At 27.7% G+C, this 16,530-nt stretch overlaps 2 protein-coding genes across 16 annotated transcripts in view; one reads left to right on the top strand and one right to left on the bottom strand.

Moving 5' to 3' along the window:
• Positions 1-8,906, top strand: part of LOC141531428 (uncharacterized) — a 149,041-nt gene extending 140,135 nt beyond the window's left edge. For both annotated transcript variants that reach the window (XM_074249252.1, XM_074249253.1), the window contains exons 6-12: positions 100-417; positions 540-600; positions 753-4,369; positions 4,438-4,560; positions 4,647-4,813; positions 5,715-5,926; positions 6,016-8,906. In XM_074249252.1, the coding sequence (XP_074105353.1) occupies positions 100-417; positions 540-600; positions 753-4,369; positions 4,438-4,560; positions 4,647-4,813; positions 5,715-5,926; positions 6,016-6,434 (4,917 nt within the window). In that variant the 3' untranslated portion in view covers positions 6,435-8,906. The remainder of the gene's footprint in view (positions 1-99; positions 418-539; positions 601-752; positions 4,370-4,437; positions 4,561-4,646; positions 4,814-5,714; positions 5,927-6,015) is intronic.
• Positions 8,907-10,893: 1,987 nt separating this feature from the next.
• The window catches only part of LOC141531521 (disks large 1 tumor suppressor protein-like), a 309,925-nt gene continuing 304,288 nt past the window's right edge, over positions 10,894-16,530 (bottom strand). For 9 of the 14 annotated variants that reach the window (XM_074249400.1, XM_074249401.1, XM_074249405.1 and 6 more), the window contains 7 exons: positions 16,265-16,306; positions 15,723-15,839; positions 15,170-15,319; positions 14,873-15,045; positions 14,028-14,137; positions 13,852-13,943; positions 10,894-13,753 (listed from right to left, as the gene is read on the bottom strand). In XM_074249400.1, the coding sequence (XP_074105501.1) occupies positions 13,644-13,753; positions 13,852-13,943; positions 14,028-14,137; positions 14,873-15,045; positions 15,170-15,319; positions 15,723-15,839; positions 16,265-16,306 (794 nt within the window). In that variant the 3' untranslated portion in view covers positions 10,894-13,643. The remainder of the gene's footprint in view (positions 13,754-13,851; positions 13,944-14,027; positions 14,138-14,872; positions 15,046-15,169; positions 15,320-15,722; positions 15,840-16,264; positions 16,307-16,530) is intronic. The other 5 variants (XM_074249393.1, XM_074249396.1, XM_074249399.1 and 2 more) reach the window with 3 other exon arrangements.

The following is a 16,530-nucleotide window of genomic DNA, read 5'->3' as shown; positions in this document are numbered from 1 at the left end:
TTCGAAAAGTAATTAATTTCTTAACATCCCCGCTCAATCCTCAATTTTTCCTCAATAAATGTATAAAAGAATTTATTATTAATAAATTTTTTATGGTAGGTGGTGGCGCCAGTTGAGCCGAAGACAAACATAGGTAGACACAATCTATCGCCATTTACAGCGGCGAGTTTACTCGAGCGTAATAGCAATACGCCGCCGCATTATAAGTTCCATGTGCCAAGGGCAGTAGACTCGATCACTCAAGAAACTCCCCGCAGCTTATATGCCTCAAGGGTTAATTCATCGGCTACTCTACCTGCGGGTAAAGAGGCACTTTTGGGACCCAGAGAACTTGAAAATCAAATTCACCGTGATAAGGACGATAGCCTTGCAGCTATCCTTGCTGCTAAAATTCGCACCAAAGCCGAGTTGAAGCAGGTCAGTATATTAATTATTAATCTTAAAGCTTGTTATCAGAAGATTAAATTTATTCTAAGTGATGAAGATAAAAATAATAATTTTTTTTTTTACACATAAGTTTATTATTATTTTCTGTGTAGGTTGGAACTGGTCAGTTTGCATCAAAACCGGTGTTACTATCTCAAGATACAACACCTAATGGTGAGCATCAATAACACATGTTTACTCTCATGTTATAATTAAATGCCTGCTCTGAGCGGACTATCAAGATTATACATTATTTATTATTTCCATTATATTTAGCATGCACACTTGTTTATCGATTATTAAATAAATTGTAATTATAATTACAGATTACGAACGCGTAGCGTCAACGTCAACACCCCAATCAGTAGCTTCATCGGCAGGTAGTCCCCCGAAACTAACGTGTGAAAAAACCGCGTGTTTACCACCTCGACGTCGCCTGTTTTCAAGATCAGATGAAGATAATATGCCCGTTGCTGCGACGGTACCCGCTGCTCAGGCCGCTACAACACCGGCATCAATTAAAGCAGTAGCATCCGCGGCAACAGTCGTTTCACGTGCCAGCGGATTCCGCAGCTCGAGTGAAACCTCGGTATTTGATTTTCGCGAAAGCGATTCTGAAGGTGAAATGCCTGTACTTGAGCGTCAAACGCTTGAAGAAATGCGTCGCGATCGTAAACAGTTGTCTAAAGTACAACCACCAGTTTCGCTGGATGATGCTATGTGTATCGGAATGACGTCATCCATCGATCTCGTGAAAATTGAACTCAAGGAAAATGACAATGTAGGTGAAGTGGATCCATTTTGGTCGGCAACCTGTGATAAATTTATCGAACAATTACGTGGTGGTAATAGTAGTGATACTAGTACTGTCAAAAAACGTGGAAGAAAGAGAAAAATTGGTGACACTTCTGGTACAACAAATAATTCAGTTCGTAAAAGTACTCCTTCGACAATAACGGCTGAAACATCACCGACAGAATTAGTAAATAGTACTAGTAAAAGTGGTAGTGCTAATAGTAAAACTATCGGCGATCGTAAAGAAGAAAACAAAGTTTCTAGTACTGCTACGTCACCAGTTGTTGTAATAAAACCAAAAGATATCAAAAAAGAAATTAATCAAGATGAAACATTGATTACAACTGCAACTAAAACTTCAACATCAACGACTGTGATGACGACCAAGGGTACAACGAAGACTACCACGTTAAAGAACGAAAACAACGACGGTGAAACGAAAATTAAAGGTAATGCTAAGTCAGTAAAGCCAGTTGCTGTTAAAATTGATACTTCGGATACGGTTACCAAGTCTAAATCCGAGGTTAAAATTAAAAAAGATAAAAAGGATAAGAAAGAAATTCCGTCTAAAACTGTATCAGCAGGGAAGTTAGTGAATGAAAAAGATGACAATAATACGGATGATGATAGTACTGTCGAGTTGCCGATTGTAAAAACTAGGACGAAAAAGTTGAATTATTTATCAGACGACAGTGATGATTATAAAGAAGAAATACGTATGATGCGACGTCACTATAGGCAGACGAGCAGAATGACTACAACTGCGACTAAAACTCCAACATCATCGACCGTGATGACTATCGAGGGTACAACAAAGACTACCACGTTAAAGAATGAAAACAACGACTGTGAAACGAAAAATAAGGGCAATGCTGAGTCAGTGAAGCCAGTTGCTGTTAAAATTGATGTTTCGAATACGGTTGCAAAGTCGAAATCTGAGGTTAAAGTTAAAAAAGATAAAAAGGATAAGAAAGAAATTTCGTCTAAAACAGTATCAGCAGGGAAGTTAGTGAATGAAAAAGATGACAATAATACGGATGATGATAATACTGTCGAGTTGCCGATTGTAAGAACTAGGACGAGAAGGGTGTTAAATTATTTATCAGATAGTGATGATTATGAAGAAATGCGATTGATGCGACGTCAATTCAGGCAGGCGAATAGAATGAAATTAAAATTATCGAGCTCGAGTGAGTCGTCAAGTGAAAAGGGAGAAGAGAGAGAAGAAGACAAAGGTGAAGCTGAAGCAGAAGCCGATGAAGAGGAGGAAGAAGAAGAAGAAGAAGACGAGGAGGAGGAGGAGGAGGAGGATGACGAGGATGAGGAAGAGGAAGAAGAGAGTGACGCAAGCACTGAATTTGGTCGTGGTTCGACTGTTGCACAGAGATTAAGACCTCGTAAACGTGCTGGAAAAGGTTCCGCTAACGGTGTTTCTGCTTCAGTTCCCGATGGTATGAAGTTGCGACCTCGCGAGGTCAAGACAAAGGAAGAAAAACCACAAAAAGCATCTAAAAATAATCTATCGCAAAAATGCAAGCCGAAACCTTTATTTGGTGATGGAAGCGATTTTCGTCCGGGCTGGGAGGAAGAAGTATTTATTTACAAGAAATCTCTTCGGATGCCGGCGCGGTTAATAAATGTGTCAAAGCCATCGCGTTTTCATCGTTTGTCAACGTCATTACCTGATTTGGATCCTGACTCGCCGGCGCTATCTGCGGTATCAATGGATAGTGCAGATGTTTGTTTACTACGTAAACGAACAACAATCCAAGCAGCAACCGCCGCAGACAGCGATGTTGATTCGAATTACAGCTTTAGTATCAGCGGTTTGGGTCTAGGTCTCAGTGGCGGTAGCAAAGTTGTTGATGATGAGGAAGCCACATCATCCACAACTGTATCATGCCCACCTAAAACAACATCGACGACAACAACACGACAAACAAGGTCAGAATCAAATTCAATAGTTGATTTGCTGGCTCGTAAAGTTGGCGGTAGTAAAAAAGACAGCAGAAAGAAATGCAAAGATAGGTTGGAAAAAAGTTTAAGCTGTAGTAAAATATTGCCCAAGGGTAGTAATGAACCAGAATTGTTGGCAACTCCTAGCTTTAGTCCGCTTGTAACTGGAGCAACGGCTAATGATAATAATTCAAGTGGCAATTCTAAAGCAAAGGGCAATAACGGTAAAACACCGACTAAAAATAGTAACAGTAAATTATTGAAACAAATTGATGCGACTAATGAATCCTCATCATCTTCATCATATTTATTGGGTTACTTTCGAAAAGAGACTGTTAATAATTTTCGCGATACCTTTAAAAATAATTATGCACTACCGAATGAATTTTCGACTTTTATTCTTAAGAGTCGTACGAGAACTGAAACTAGGGTAATGAAAAAACAAGCGACTATTAGAGAGGTATTTGGCGAAGATCGACCAGCTTCTGCTCCGCCCATGCAAAATCACGCTGGCGATACTTCCCAAGATGACGACTCTCAAACAGACGAAATTAAAGAAAGTACACTCGATAATAGTAATAGTAATAATAGTAGTAATAAGAGTAAATTATTCAAACAAAAGGTTGTCAATAGATTAAATAATGCCGGAATATTAACAAGTAATAATCCTGCTTATAAGTCGAAACGTTATTTACGGTTAGAACAAAGACGTGGAGTACTGCTTAATAAATTAAGTGATAAAGATGATGACGATGAAGATGCTGATGACAAAGCTAAAGTTAATGTTAATGTTGTCGGTAATGTTAATGTTAACAAAAATAAGAGCAAACATAATAAATTAGCAATCGATAATAGTAATACTAATAGTAACAGTAACAGTACTAATAGTAAAAGTAATAATAATGCCGCTGGAGGCGGTATTAAGATAAAAAAAGAAATAAAGAAAGAAGAGGATGATGAAGTAGATGTTGTGCCGGCTGATGATGACGAGGAAGATGATGAACAGGATGAGGATGAAACTGAAGATATTCAAGAGCCTGATAATGATAATAATGATGGTAATGAAATATTGGGTAAAAAGAAACTCAAATTACGCACTGGCCGAAGAAAATTCCGCTCTGGGTTTGATTATATACGTAAAAAGAAAAAACCCTTGAAGAAAGATGAAACTACTGCCAAAGAACGTAAAAAAGTTAGTTCATTTATTTTATTTTTAGTTTAATTATGTAATGAATCATTAATAATGTTAAATTATTACAGCCGACAATATCGAGGCCGAATGCTGAGAGTGTCGCGGATATTCAAAACGAAATTAGGACATGGGTCATTAAGAAAGGAGTTGGAGAAACTATTCTGCATCGTGCTGCTCGACTGGGTTGTACAGTACGTTTTAAATTATTAATTGATTTTTTTTTTTGTAAAAAAATTATTTTTAAGTAACTAAAAATTTTTATATTTTTTTTTTGTAGGACGTTGCTGCTTATTGTTTAGAAAAATTAAATAGCCTTCCTAGTCCGAAAGATAATGCAGGATACACTCCACTTCACGAAGCATGTTCGCGCGGTCACTTGGAAATCGCAAAGTTATTACTGGCGTATGGAGCTAATGTTAGTGAGAGTGCTAATGGTGGAATAAGGTAAATATTTATATTTTACATCATTTTTTTTTTTTAAATATGTATGTGTACAAGAGTACACAGGTAAGAAGTGAAACTTCTTCATGACGCATCATTTTCCTAGTATTTACAACTTCACAGAAATTAGGTAGATAAGGCTTAAAAAAAATTCTTTTTCCGTATTAAATTAAAGCTATTTTAGTCTTATAGACATGCATACAAATAATATGAGTAATTTATTACCATTGTTGTCATTATTTAGAGTCTGCCATTATTGAATGTAAAAATTAGTTAATCAGTTTACAAAAATTATACAACGAACTTTAATATTCATATTTCATGTCATAACAGTAAAAATAATTCAAGAGCAGATATAATAATTTACTCAATTACACAAGTTATGAGTAAATAATTGGAATTATCTATTTAAATTAATACAATTATATGATGATAGTTAATCTGGTGTCCACCAGATGCAATAATTTTATAGAATTCAAAATGAATAAATAAATCACTAGAAACGAATAATTAAAAAAAATGTACGTATACATATTTTTATTTTTTAATTTTGTTTTGTTTTATTTTTAAATTATTATTTAATTTATTTTTTTAAATTGTTTTTAAAATTAATAATGTTTACTAGATTTTTTTTTTACATTGCTATAAAATTTCTCTCTTACGTTGATAAAGAAGTTTCACTTCAAAAAAACATTTCTTCACTCCGGTATTTTCCAAGTTGTTGAAGAAAAAATTCACTCCCTATTTCTTACAGTTTTATTAATATAATAGAACAAATATATATATATATATATATATATATATATATATATATATATATATATATATATATATATATATATATATATATATATATATATATATATGTTATAATGTACTAAAAACGATTTTTATTGATAATTAGGCCTCTTCACGAAGCAGCTGAAAATGGTGCTACAGAACTAGTAAGATTACTACTTTCATATGGTGCTGACCCATTATTGGCAACTTACGCCGGACAAACTCCGTTAATGTTGGCCGACAGAAAGGCTCATTCTATTCTCGCGCAACATTTGGACGATGTTCAAGGCCGGTCAGCGGAACCTTGGAGTTTTGGCGGCCCTTCGACCTTGTTCGGTTAGTTAAATATGCTTATTTATATTTCCTCCAACAAATGTTTGTTATTGCCTTTTATCTTTACATAAATGTTTTTTATATGATCACAGATCCTGAAGAAACTGGTTATAATCCATTAGAAGATCCGCCGATGGACTCACCAGAGTCCGAAATAGACGAAATAGAAATGGAAGTCAGTGACATTAATTTACCGGTCCTGTTTTCTATAGCAAATGACCCCGATAAATGGGTACTGCTGCAGGATCTAATGGCCGCATCAAAATTAAAGAGCCGGGATGCGTTACTGAGGCAAATAAACCCTAAAGCTACTGGCCCTCCGGCAATTGCTCATCGCAGTGTTATGAGAGAATTCAAATTATCCGATTTTCTTGAACAATCACGCTGTTGTCATTTGTTAAATTCTGGTGAGCGTATTAATGTTCGCGGTTCCAAAGTAACACTTATTAAGTACAACGACAAAGTTAAATCTCTGTTGAATGTTGAGAGGGTTGTTATTAATTTGAGGTGACAAAAGGACAATCTGAAGAGTTTCACTAGTAATAATTCTAACGTTATTGTTAATGATAATAATATAAATATTAATAATAATAATAGTAACTATAATGATAGTAATGATAAAAAAAAAATTAATATTAATAATAGCGATAGTAATATGCCCTCAACTCTTCAGATACCATCGACATCAATTACCAATAATGATAATGATAGTAAAAAACTAAATGAGATTAAATCTCCTTCCAAAGTAACAATTAAGCGCGAACGTTTACGGAAGAAATAGAATCATCATTGATGTTCATATTTGTTCTTTTATTTTGTTTAAATAATCAATACATTTATTTACTCATTTACACGTGATAACATAAATCTGAATTTTTAAAGATTAACTAATTAAAAAAAAAAAAAAAAAAAAAAAAAAAAATTAGTAAAAAAGATTTTTTTAATAATTTTTTTACTACGAATATTTTTTTTTTTTTTTTCATTTTTATTACTGACTGATAGTGCAAATGGTGCATAGAAAAATATGAAGGTGCAATTTTAATTCAGACGTTGATTGAGAGTAATTAATTCGTTAGTAAATAAACTCAAATTGAATAAAGCAGCGACCTGTGACATTATATTAGAATGTTTATTAAATAATTAAGAGTAATTTTAATCAACAAATGAATATTATAATAGAATTAAATATTAATATAATGCCTCGGCAGCTGAATAATTTTAATTTAATGCTTTTTATTAGAGAGATAAACTGCCGCTATGATAATATAAAAAAACGTGAGCCGTTAAATAAATGATAAAAGGTTTTGTTACACAAATAAACATAACGTGATTTATCTTGTAAATGAATATGAATATCAATTATTAATAATGAGTGAAGTAAACGGAGCAATTTTAGCAAAGAGAATAAATGTACTAAAAAGATACTCAACGATTGAATTCATTTTTAAGTAAAAAAACCTTTTATAGACGTCTCACGTAAGCCAACAACTATTTTATCAATGAAACAATACTATAATTAATGAAATGTTACCAGTAATTATTATTACTATTATTTCTGATTATCATTTTATTTTGTGAATACAATTTACGTTGATAAATAATTTTACTTAATTGTATATAATTTTATTTTTGGTGCAACGAGGCATTTAACAGTTGGCAAGTGCAATTTGACAATTATTAGAAATGAAATAATTATAGATAATTAATTTTTCAATAAGTAACTATTTCTTTGTCTTAATAATACTCGTTTTAATTGAATTGAATTCTGTTAGTTAATTTTTTTTTTTTTTTTTAAATTTTTATTATTATAGTTTCTTTATCTGTTATATTATATTAATCAATGATTATCCTTTTTATTTTAATAACTCGTAATTAATATAATTGATTATCTATTTACAACGTGCAATAACGCATTCAATTGCTTGCATCAATTAATTAAAAATTATTCAGTGTAATATTTTATTATTAATATATAATTAATATTAAGGTACATTAATTTTTTAACATTTAGCTCGCGTTGTCTTGTGCGTTATTAATAAATACAAAAAAATATATATAATAACGGAGTAAATAAAATTTTTATGTACTTATTGATTTTTTGCAATGACAAGTATGTTTGAGTATGCGTAGTTTTTTTTTATTTAGATAATCTGAAGTGATGTGTAATTTGTATGAGTGGTTTTCAAGCTTAATAAATTTATCGCAATGCCGTAAATTTTGACAGAAAAAAAAATAAATAAATTGAAATTTTCAATTGTTATAATCAGTCTCAGGGAAATCTTTATGTAAAAATGAAAATAAAATAAATGAAAAAAATAACAATTAATTATAATTATGATAAATCGATAGTTAAAAATACATAAAACCTTAAAAGATAAAATATTAACAACGCATATAAACGACGAAAGAAAATAATTATTTAATGTGAACGTGAATTAATTGTGTAATTAATTTAATTGTATAGTTAATTATAAATTATAAATATTAATTATCTTCCAATATTATTGAATATATAAATAAATAAATAGATAAATATCAATGCAGTACATCATGAGGGTTTTTATTACTTTAATGTAAATTTACTAGCTTACTGTAAATATCAATATATTTTGCGATTTATGAATGGAATTATAAGTAAAAATCATTTTAAAATATAGTAGTAAAAAAAAAACACTTTCCACTTAAAATAAATAAAGTTAATTATAAAATAATAAATAGTTTGACAAATTATGATAATATGTGTATGTACTGTATGTATTTTAAATTGTAATTATTAATTTTATGAGCGTAAATATTAATCAGCTATTGTGTACGTAGAATTTATTAGAATAAATATAATATTAATGATTAGTTTTGAAACGTAGTTAAATGTGATGCACTGAACAAAATTCGCAGAGTTGCTATTATACTGTAAATACTATTATTATATTATAAATTATAAATATAAATATTATGATTAAATAAACTATAATAATGACTATTACGCGATTAATGGTTCGCTTTTTTGATGTACTGTAAAATATAATAGATATTGATGTAAATTTTTTCTTAGATATTAATTAAGTTATAACATTTCCTGATCTTTATAGAACAGTCAGATAATGATAATTATAAATAAATAATTAATTATAACAATAACTATAATGGAAAAAACTTCTAAATGTGTTAACGCTACTGCTTCAAATAAATATAAAAAAAAAAAAACAATACAAAGGTATTATATATTACAAAAAAAATGAAGTAAAATAAAATAATAAATAGAAATATAAATATATATACTTGTAAGCATATATATATTTTATTTCATGGATTTTGTTCAGAAGAAAAAGTAAATTAATAAATGTATTGATGCAAAGAAACAAATACAAAGTAGAGATTTTCTGTGATTTGTAAAAAAAAAAGGAAAAATTAAAAACAATATACAATTAATGTCTTTGTTTTCTTTCAATATTAGTTTTCTTTTTAAAGTTTCATTGATTCCCTTTTATGATTTCTTCTTTTTATTAAATTGTTTATACGTTTCTTAAATTCAATATTTTTCTGATCAAGATTTTTTTTTTTCAACGTGCTGTTAGCTGATCAATTAAGGGGGTATTCTGATCTAGAAGCTTGAATTTAAGATAATTTTTGAAGTACCGTAAAAAAAAGGAAATCAATATTTTTACGGTTCATTTTTTTTTATAAGATATTTATTAATATTTCAAGAATACAGAAAAAAAAATAAAAAATTCAATATTCAGCTAGTTAATAATTAATAATTAATTAAGTGGTGGGTTTTAAAAAATTGGCACGCGATCATACCCACGATTCCAACTCTCCTAGCAGTCTGGAAAAAAAAAGATTATGAATTTAGAGTAATGCTACTATCGTACTAACTAGAAAAAAATTAAAAAATATTTTTTTTTCACAAAATGACAACTGCTTGAAAAAAAAAGGACATTCGGCATCCGCCAAGATAGAAGGTAAATTTCATATAATCCATAATTTTAATAACAATATTTAGATGATATTCAACTTCTTATTCGTAAAAGCTTTGAAATGAAATGTAGAAAAACGATTTATCATTTTTTAATGAAGTTATTCCCTAGTAAAGTCACCAAACACTTGATTTTTTACATTTTCAAAAATTTCAAATGGCTGCCATTTCTTAACTATTTGATAGATTCAGCTCATTTTTTAACTCATTCATACTGACTGTCTGTAGAATAAGTTTACCAAGTTTCATGAAGATTCATCAAAAATTGTGGGAATTCTATGTGAATTTTAATACAAGGGCGAATGCAATAGATAGATTTTATGAAATCTACCTAAAATCAATTTTTGTACTACTTTTTTTGAGTTTTCCGAATTTTTTAAGAATAATCAATATTGAAAATTGAAGATGAGGTTAATTCATGTAATATTCAGAGAAATCTTCAAAGAAAAATTACACCAAATTTCAAGTAATTCAGTTCAGTAAAACTTGAAAAATTGTGGGATCGTTTTAAAACAGTCTAGTTCAGGCCATTTCTCCTAAAATAATACGAATTTTCTAAAATTCTCCTAAAAAAATATTCTTAAATTTTTGAGCTTTGAAAATATGAAAAAAAATAAATTTTTTAAAATTTCGAGAATATCCCCTAAACGAAAATACAATCATAGAGGCAACTCGCAAGCAGCACCGTTAGTTTCTACCAAAAAAATTTGAATTAACACGTATGCGTTAATTTATATATATCAAAAACTTTTCTTTTCATATTTTGTATTAAAAAATAATTTAAAATTTATAGATTTATAAAGTAAGATAAAATTGAAATAGCAAAAAAAAATTCAGTAATATATCTATGAAGATATATTTATTTTTCTAGTTAATTCTATACAAAATCTTATTCTAAATCTTATTGTAATAGTAAATTAAATTAATAATGTGAAGAAAGAAAAAAGATTAATATAAATTAAAAAAAAAAAAAAAAAAAAAACAACACAGTCTATTAAAATTGGTAAAACGTTTATTAACTATTTAAAAACGATGAAACAAGGTGAACATGAGATTGATAATTCAATAAGTCGTCATTATTATTATTATTAAATAGACTATAGAGATGTTTAATAATAATATAAGTGTCCATAATTATTATTTGTTTTTATCCTATATATGTTCCTTTACATTGAGACAGATGTCTTAAGTCAATCGTAATAAAATCACGACATCTAGTATAATAATAATAATAATTATAATATTAATAATCATTATAACTAATCAATCAATAAATCAATAAATTTATCAATTAATAATAATCAGGCACAACCTGTGAATAACGGCGGTGCACTTGTCATTATATTTATTTATTTATTTTTTTTTTTTTTTTCATTTTCAACAAAAAAATGCACGGCAGTTATTTCCACAAATAAAAAAATTACAAATAAATTCGAGCCATAGTACGAAAACAAACGCCGAAGATTTTTAATTAAATTTCATTATTTTCTTTATCGTTACATTTTACAAAAATTCAACTTGTGATAGTTTCGTTAATTAAATTAATTATAGCTTATTGAGATTTTTATTTTATTTTTTATTACAAATATTAACGTGTCAATGTTTCAGTAATTCTTTAATAATAATAATATAATAATAATAATAATTATTAGAATGATAATGAACGGCGAATTAAATTGCGTCAAACTAAATCACGCATTACTAATAATAACATATATTTTTAATTATATTACAGTATTATTAATAATAATTAAATTGACAAATAATTGCCGTAATATCATGCCTATTACACATAAACTATAATTTTTAATTTACTTTCTTAAATAATAGAAACACATTTCAAGTAAAATAAGTACAGTCCATTAAAAAAAAAAAAAAAACATTAAAATCAAAAAACGCATTCTTAAAAATTAATATTATTTTATCCATATAATTATCTCGTGTTTTATCGGATAAATAACTCAATTTGTGAAGGCAATTAACAGTCAAATCACGAGAATATTTAATCATAATTATAATCATTAATCACTTAATAAAAAAAAAAAAAAAGACCCATTAATTAGTCAATAAAATATCCCGTGAAATGACGGCAAGTGTCGCGAGGACGTTTAACGTATGTGACTCAACAATTCGAGTTTAAAATGTTAATAATAAAGACTTATTTAGATAATAAGTAATACACGTACATACACATAATAATAATAATGATAATAATAATTAATAATATTATATATATATTTATATCTCTTGCGTATAGATTTCGCGATGTGAAATGTTGTGTTAATTTAATTATTTATAAATACTGCCTACAATAGTTAACATTCAAAACCTCTTATACTTTCTTCATGCGTTTTTTTTTCACTCCGAAATACATCAGGCATTATTATTATATATATTTTTTATTTATTCATTTAATTTAATTTTATTTATTTATATAATAATAAATATGTACAATAATTATTCCGTACTACTACTTTATATAATAAATTAGTAGTATTTTAAATTACAATATTTTATTATTTATTTATGCATGTAATTATATTATTATTATTAATATTATCATTATTATTTTTATTATTATTATTATTATTATTTTTATTTATTATTATATTTATTATTATTTTTATTATTATTTTCTATGTAATGTTGCACGTAACCCATTACTGGTTTAGTATTATCATCTAGCTGTACAAAACATTATATATCGTCTATCCTAAATAACTAACGATTTGTCTTGTGAGGTCAGATAGATCGTAAAGTTGCGCGCTTGACTTTGCAATACTATATCTGAATGACTTTTCATTTTAATTATTTGTTTGTTCGTTTAGTCAATTGATTTATTTTTTTTAACTCATTAAATCCTACCCCTTACGATTTATCATCTCAAAGTCACAATTATCATTTTCTTCTTCATCTATTTTTTTTTTTCATTCCACGTTAATTATCTCTTAGCTTTCTAAACATCTCGCACACAATTTTGCGCCAATTTTTAAACAAATACATAAATAAAATTTACGAATTAAGTACAGAAGAACAATAATATATAATTTAAGATAAAAATATGGCGCGTTTTTTTTTTTTATTAAAATATCAATAAATTTGTTTTCTGGTCAGTGTATTAAAATTATTTTTACTAATTGGTTAAAATGATTGTAATTCTATTTTTTATTGTAATTAAAAATAAATTGTTCAAAAAATTTTAACGACTACAACGAATATTCATTAAAATTTAATATCGAATTTTCGTTCATTAATACAATTTAATTTTCGTTATTTATTATTGATTTTTTTTTAAATATTAATTATTTAATAATTTGCGTAATCATGATCATAAAATACCGTTCATATCGGTTCTAACTTAAGCAAGAACTGAAGAATACTTATTTGTTTCACTTCATAGTAGTTTTTTCTGCTGTTATTTGTGATTTTAAATGAATCACTTGTTAACAACAATTAATACCGTTTTTATTAATAATTTTAACAATAAAGTTGAATTAAAATCAATTATATGATTAGCGAGACATTTAATATTTATTATTTGTTCAATTTTCGACGCGTCTCGGTTCAATTTATGCTACTTGAAGAATATGAAGGCGTATTAGTCAAGCTGCATTAATTTGATAATTGTTAATTTAATTTTTATTATCATTATTGTTATTGTTATTTTTATTATCATCATTATTCGTTACGCCTTGGTGGAACGGTCCATGAATTCGGACCTTGAGACGCATTGGGGGCAAGACGTCACAGTTGCTGATCCCTAGATGGTACCCAAATGCTCGGTCCTGATTGTTCGGCGATAACTTCCTTTACTTTTACGTAAATGTCCTCGGGTGTATCTCCTTGTACAACCGCTGTAAATATAATTCAAACAATCGGTTATAATAATTACAATTTATTTTCACAATAATGACAACAAATTCATAAAAGAAAGAGAAATTTCGTTACTTACCCGTAAAGTATTCGCCGAATTCTTGCTCCATTTTTAATGCCCGCTCGTACGTTTTCTTGGCTTGATCTTCAGTCATTCTTTTGTTCATTTCCCTGAAACGTTTTAATAGTTCAATTAATTTATCAAACCTTCATTTTTTTTTTATTATTTTTTATTTAAATAACATTTATACTTACACAATCGATTCTACGCATTTAGGTTTGATGAAAATAGCAATTGGATAGAGTTGAGCAACTTGTAACCTCTTGATTGCATTACCACTTACATCCAGAATACAATGTTTGCCCTAAAAACAATCATGGATATATTTTTTTGCTCTAGATTATTTTACAACTTATTAATGAAAAAAAAAAAAAAAAAAGTTTGAATCAAGAGAAGACAATTTTGATAAATTTCAATTTTTTTCAATCATGCAAATAAATTGGTAATTATTTACAAGCGGATTCAAACCTATATTTGGCCATATCTAGGTGAAAAATTACTATTTTTTAATTTTTTTTATTTTTCTTGTTTTTACGGAGGATTTATGATAAAAAATATCGTGAAAGGAAAAAAGGAAGATTTCGATAGCTTTTTTGCCTTTAAAATTTTTTAAAAAATTTTGGTTCTCATGTTTTTGGAACAAATTTCTATTTTATCTTTTTTTGATATATATTTTTTGAAAACTACATAAAAAAACGAACAATTAAAAAGAAATTTAAATATCACAATTTTCAAAAATATTTATGAATTTTTTTTTAATTTTGTAAAATTTTTTTTAAATTATGATAATCAACTTTTTTTTGTAATATTTCTTTTTTTATGTATTGAAAAAAAAAATATCAATAAAATCAAATAGAAATTTCGTTTAAAAAAATGAGAATTAAAAATGGTTAACCCATTTTTAATAAAAGTATTTTTTTTCAAGTGTAATTATTTAAAACAATGCTCTTGGTTCAAAATTATTTCTGCTAAGTAAAGGTAATTTTTTACCAGTATCTAGCATTATAGTTTATTTGAAGATAAAATAAAAACAATTTACCTTTTCGGAAACTTCTCGTACAGAAGCTACGGAAGTACCATAAAGATTATCATTATATTGGCCAGCTTCAATAAACAAATGGTTTTGAATATCTCTCTCCATTTGTTCCCTCGACGCAACGAAATGATAATCGCGGCCATCAACCTCATAGTCTCGTTTACTTCTCGTCGTGTCTAAGATATAAAAATAACGATGAATCATTTAAATACTCATCTCACGGTGAGTTATTTCAGTACATGCGTAACTAAACTAAAAAAAAAAGTACATTAATAACAAATATTAAATATATATACTTACGAGGTACACAGCTTCCAAATTTATCCGGAAACTCGGAAATAAGATCGTCGTTTATGCGGTCTTTCAACGGCCCCAATATTATCACAGGGCGCGTGTACTGAATGGTCATTTGTTGAACAGGCTCATAAGATAGTACGTTTTCTTCACTACCTAAAAAAAATTTACAACACCAAAGTAAATAAAAAGATTCAATGAAAATTTTGTTAAACCTTTTGTTAGTTTTTCAAAACAATTTCTTACTGAAAACTTTTTTTCTTTACAATTAGACTAATTTATCTTATAAAAATCATGTTACATTTTTCACTTAAAATATTAAAACTTTTCTTCGTATCCCAAGAAAAGTATTTTTAGTAAAAACAAAATTTTTGAGACATGCGTACCGCGACTGTCTTATTTGCACGGAGTTCTCGATAAAAAAAATAATAAATTTATGTTTAATAATAAAATTCATAAAAATTGATAAATTTTTATATGGAAGCATTATTAGTTTTTTTTGTATTGTTTTTTTTTTTTTTAAACATTTTTCACACTTTGTCTCACACGTATGACTTACAAAGTTCAACATTATTTTCATCTTCCTCCTTTTCCAGATAAACTAAAGTCAGTTCTTCCATATAGGGTAGTTCAACGCGATATAAAATTTCTTTACTTCCTGCGACGGATGACAAATCTTTATTAAATAACAAGAAAAAAAATAATAGACACCAACAAAATGACATTGTTTTTTTTTTCTTATGAATATGAACAACAAATTATACCAATTAAACTAAGTAACAAAAACAGTAAATAAAACAAACAGAATAATAATTAAAAAAAAAAATAATTTCAAAAAACACAAAAGACAACTACAAAAGCATTAAAAAATAATAAACTACTCGGTTGAATTTTTTGAAGCCAGGGCATTTATGATTTTGCACACAATAGACGTTTATTGTGTGCAATATTAACCCATTAAAAAGCTAATTGTTAATATTAATAATTTATTACTTATAGTTGCGATTATTATTGTAATCACTAATATTATTATTATATATGCAATATTTTTGTGAGATGTTAGAATAAATATAAACTCGGTTGACATTTATGTGATATTACCTTCAGTATTAGTGTCGTCCTGGGTATAGCACAGCATGAATGCTAAAACACATTAGATTGACAATTGAATAATAACGTGAAAGCCGTCTAAATGTGAAACTACAATGTCGTCTTTGAATAATAATAATTAATCGCTTTAAATATTTATTTTTGACTACTTCTATACTACACTAGCATGATACAAAAATATTTAAAAAATTAATGATGAAATTAAATAAATAATTAACAGAGTAAATAAAGTTAAAATTAATTAAGTATATAAATAC

Source organism: Cotesia typhae, unplaced genomic scaffold, assembly GCF_013202065.1.
Source record: "Cotesia typhae breed Kobodo isofemale line unplaced genomic scaffold, CoteBio_Ctyphae contig_5, whole genome shotgun sequence".
Taxonomy (NCBI): domain Eukaryota; kingdom Metazoa; phylum Arthropoda; class Insecta; order Hymenoptera; family Braconidae; genus Cotesia; species Cotesia typhae.
The sequence above is the reverse complement of the archived record's forward strand: the minus strand, read 5'-3'. Positions and strand labels throughout refer to the sequence as shown.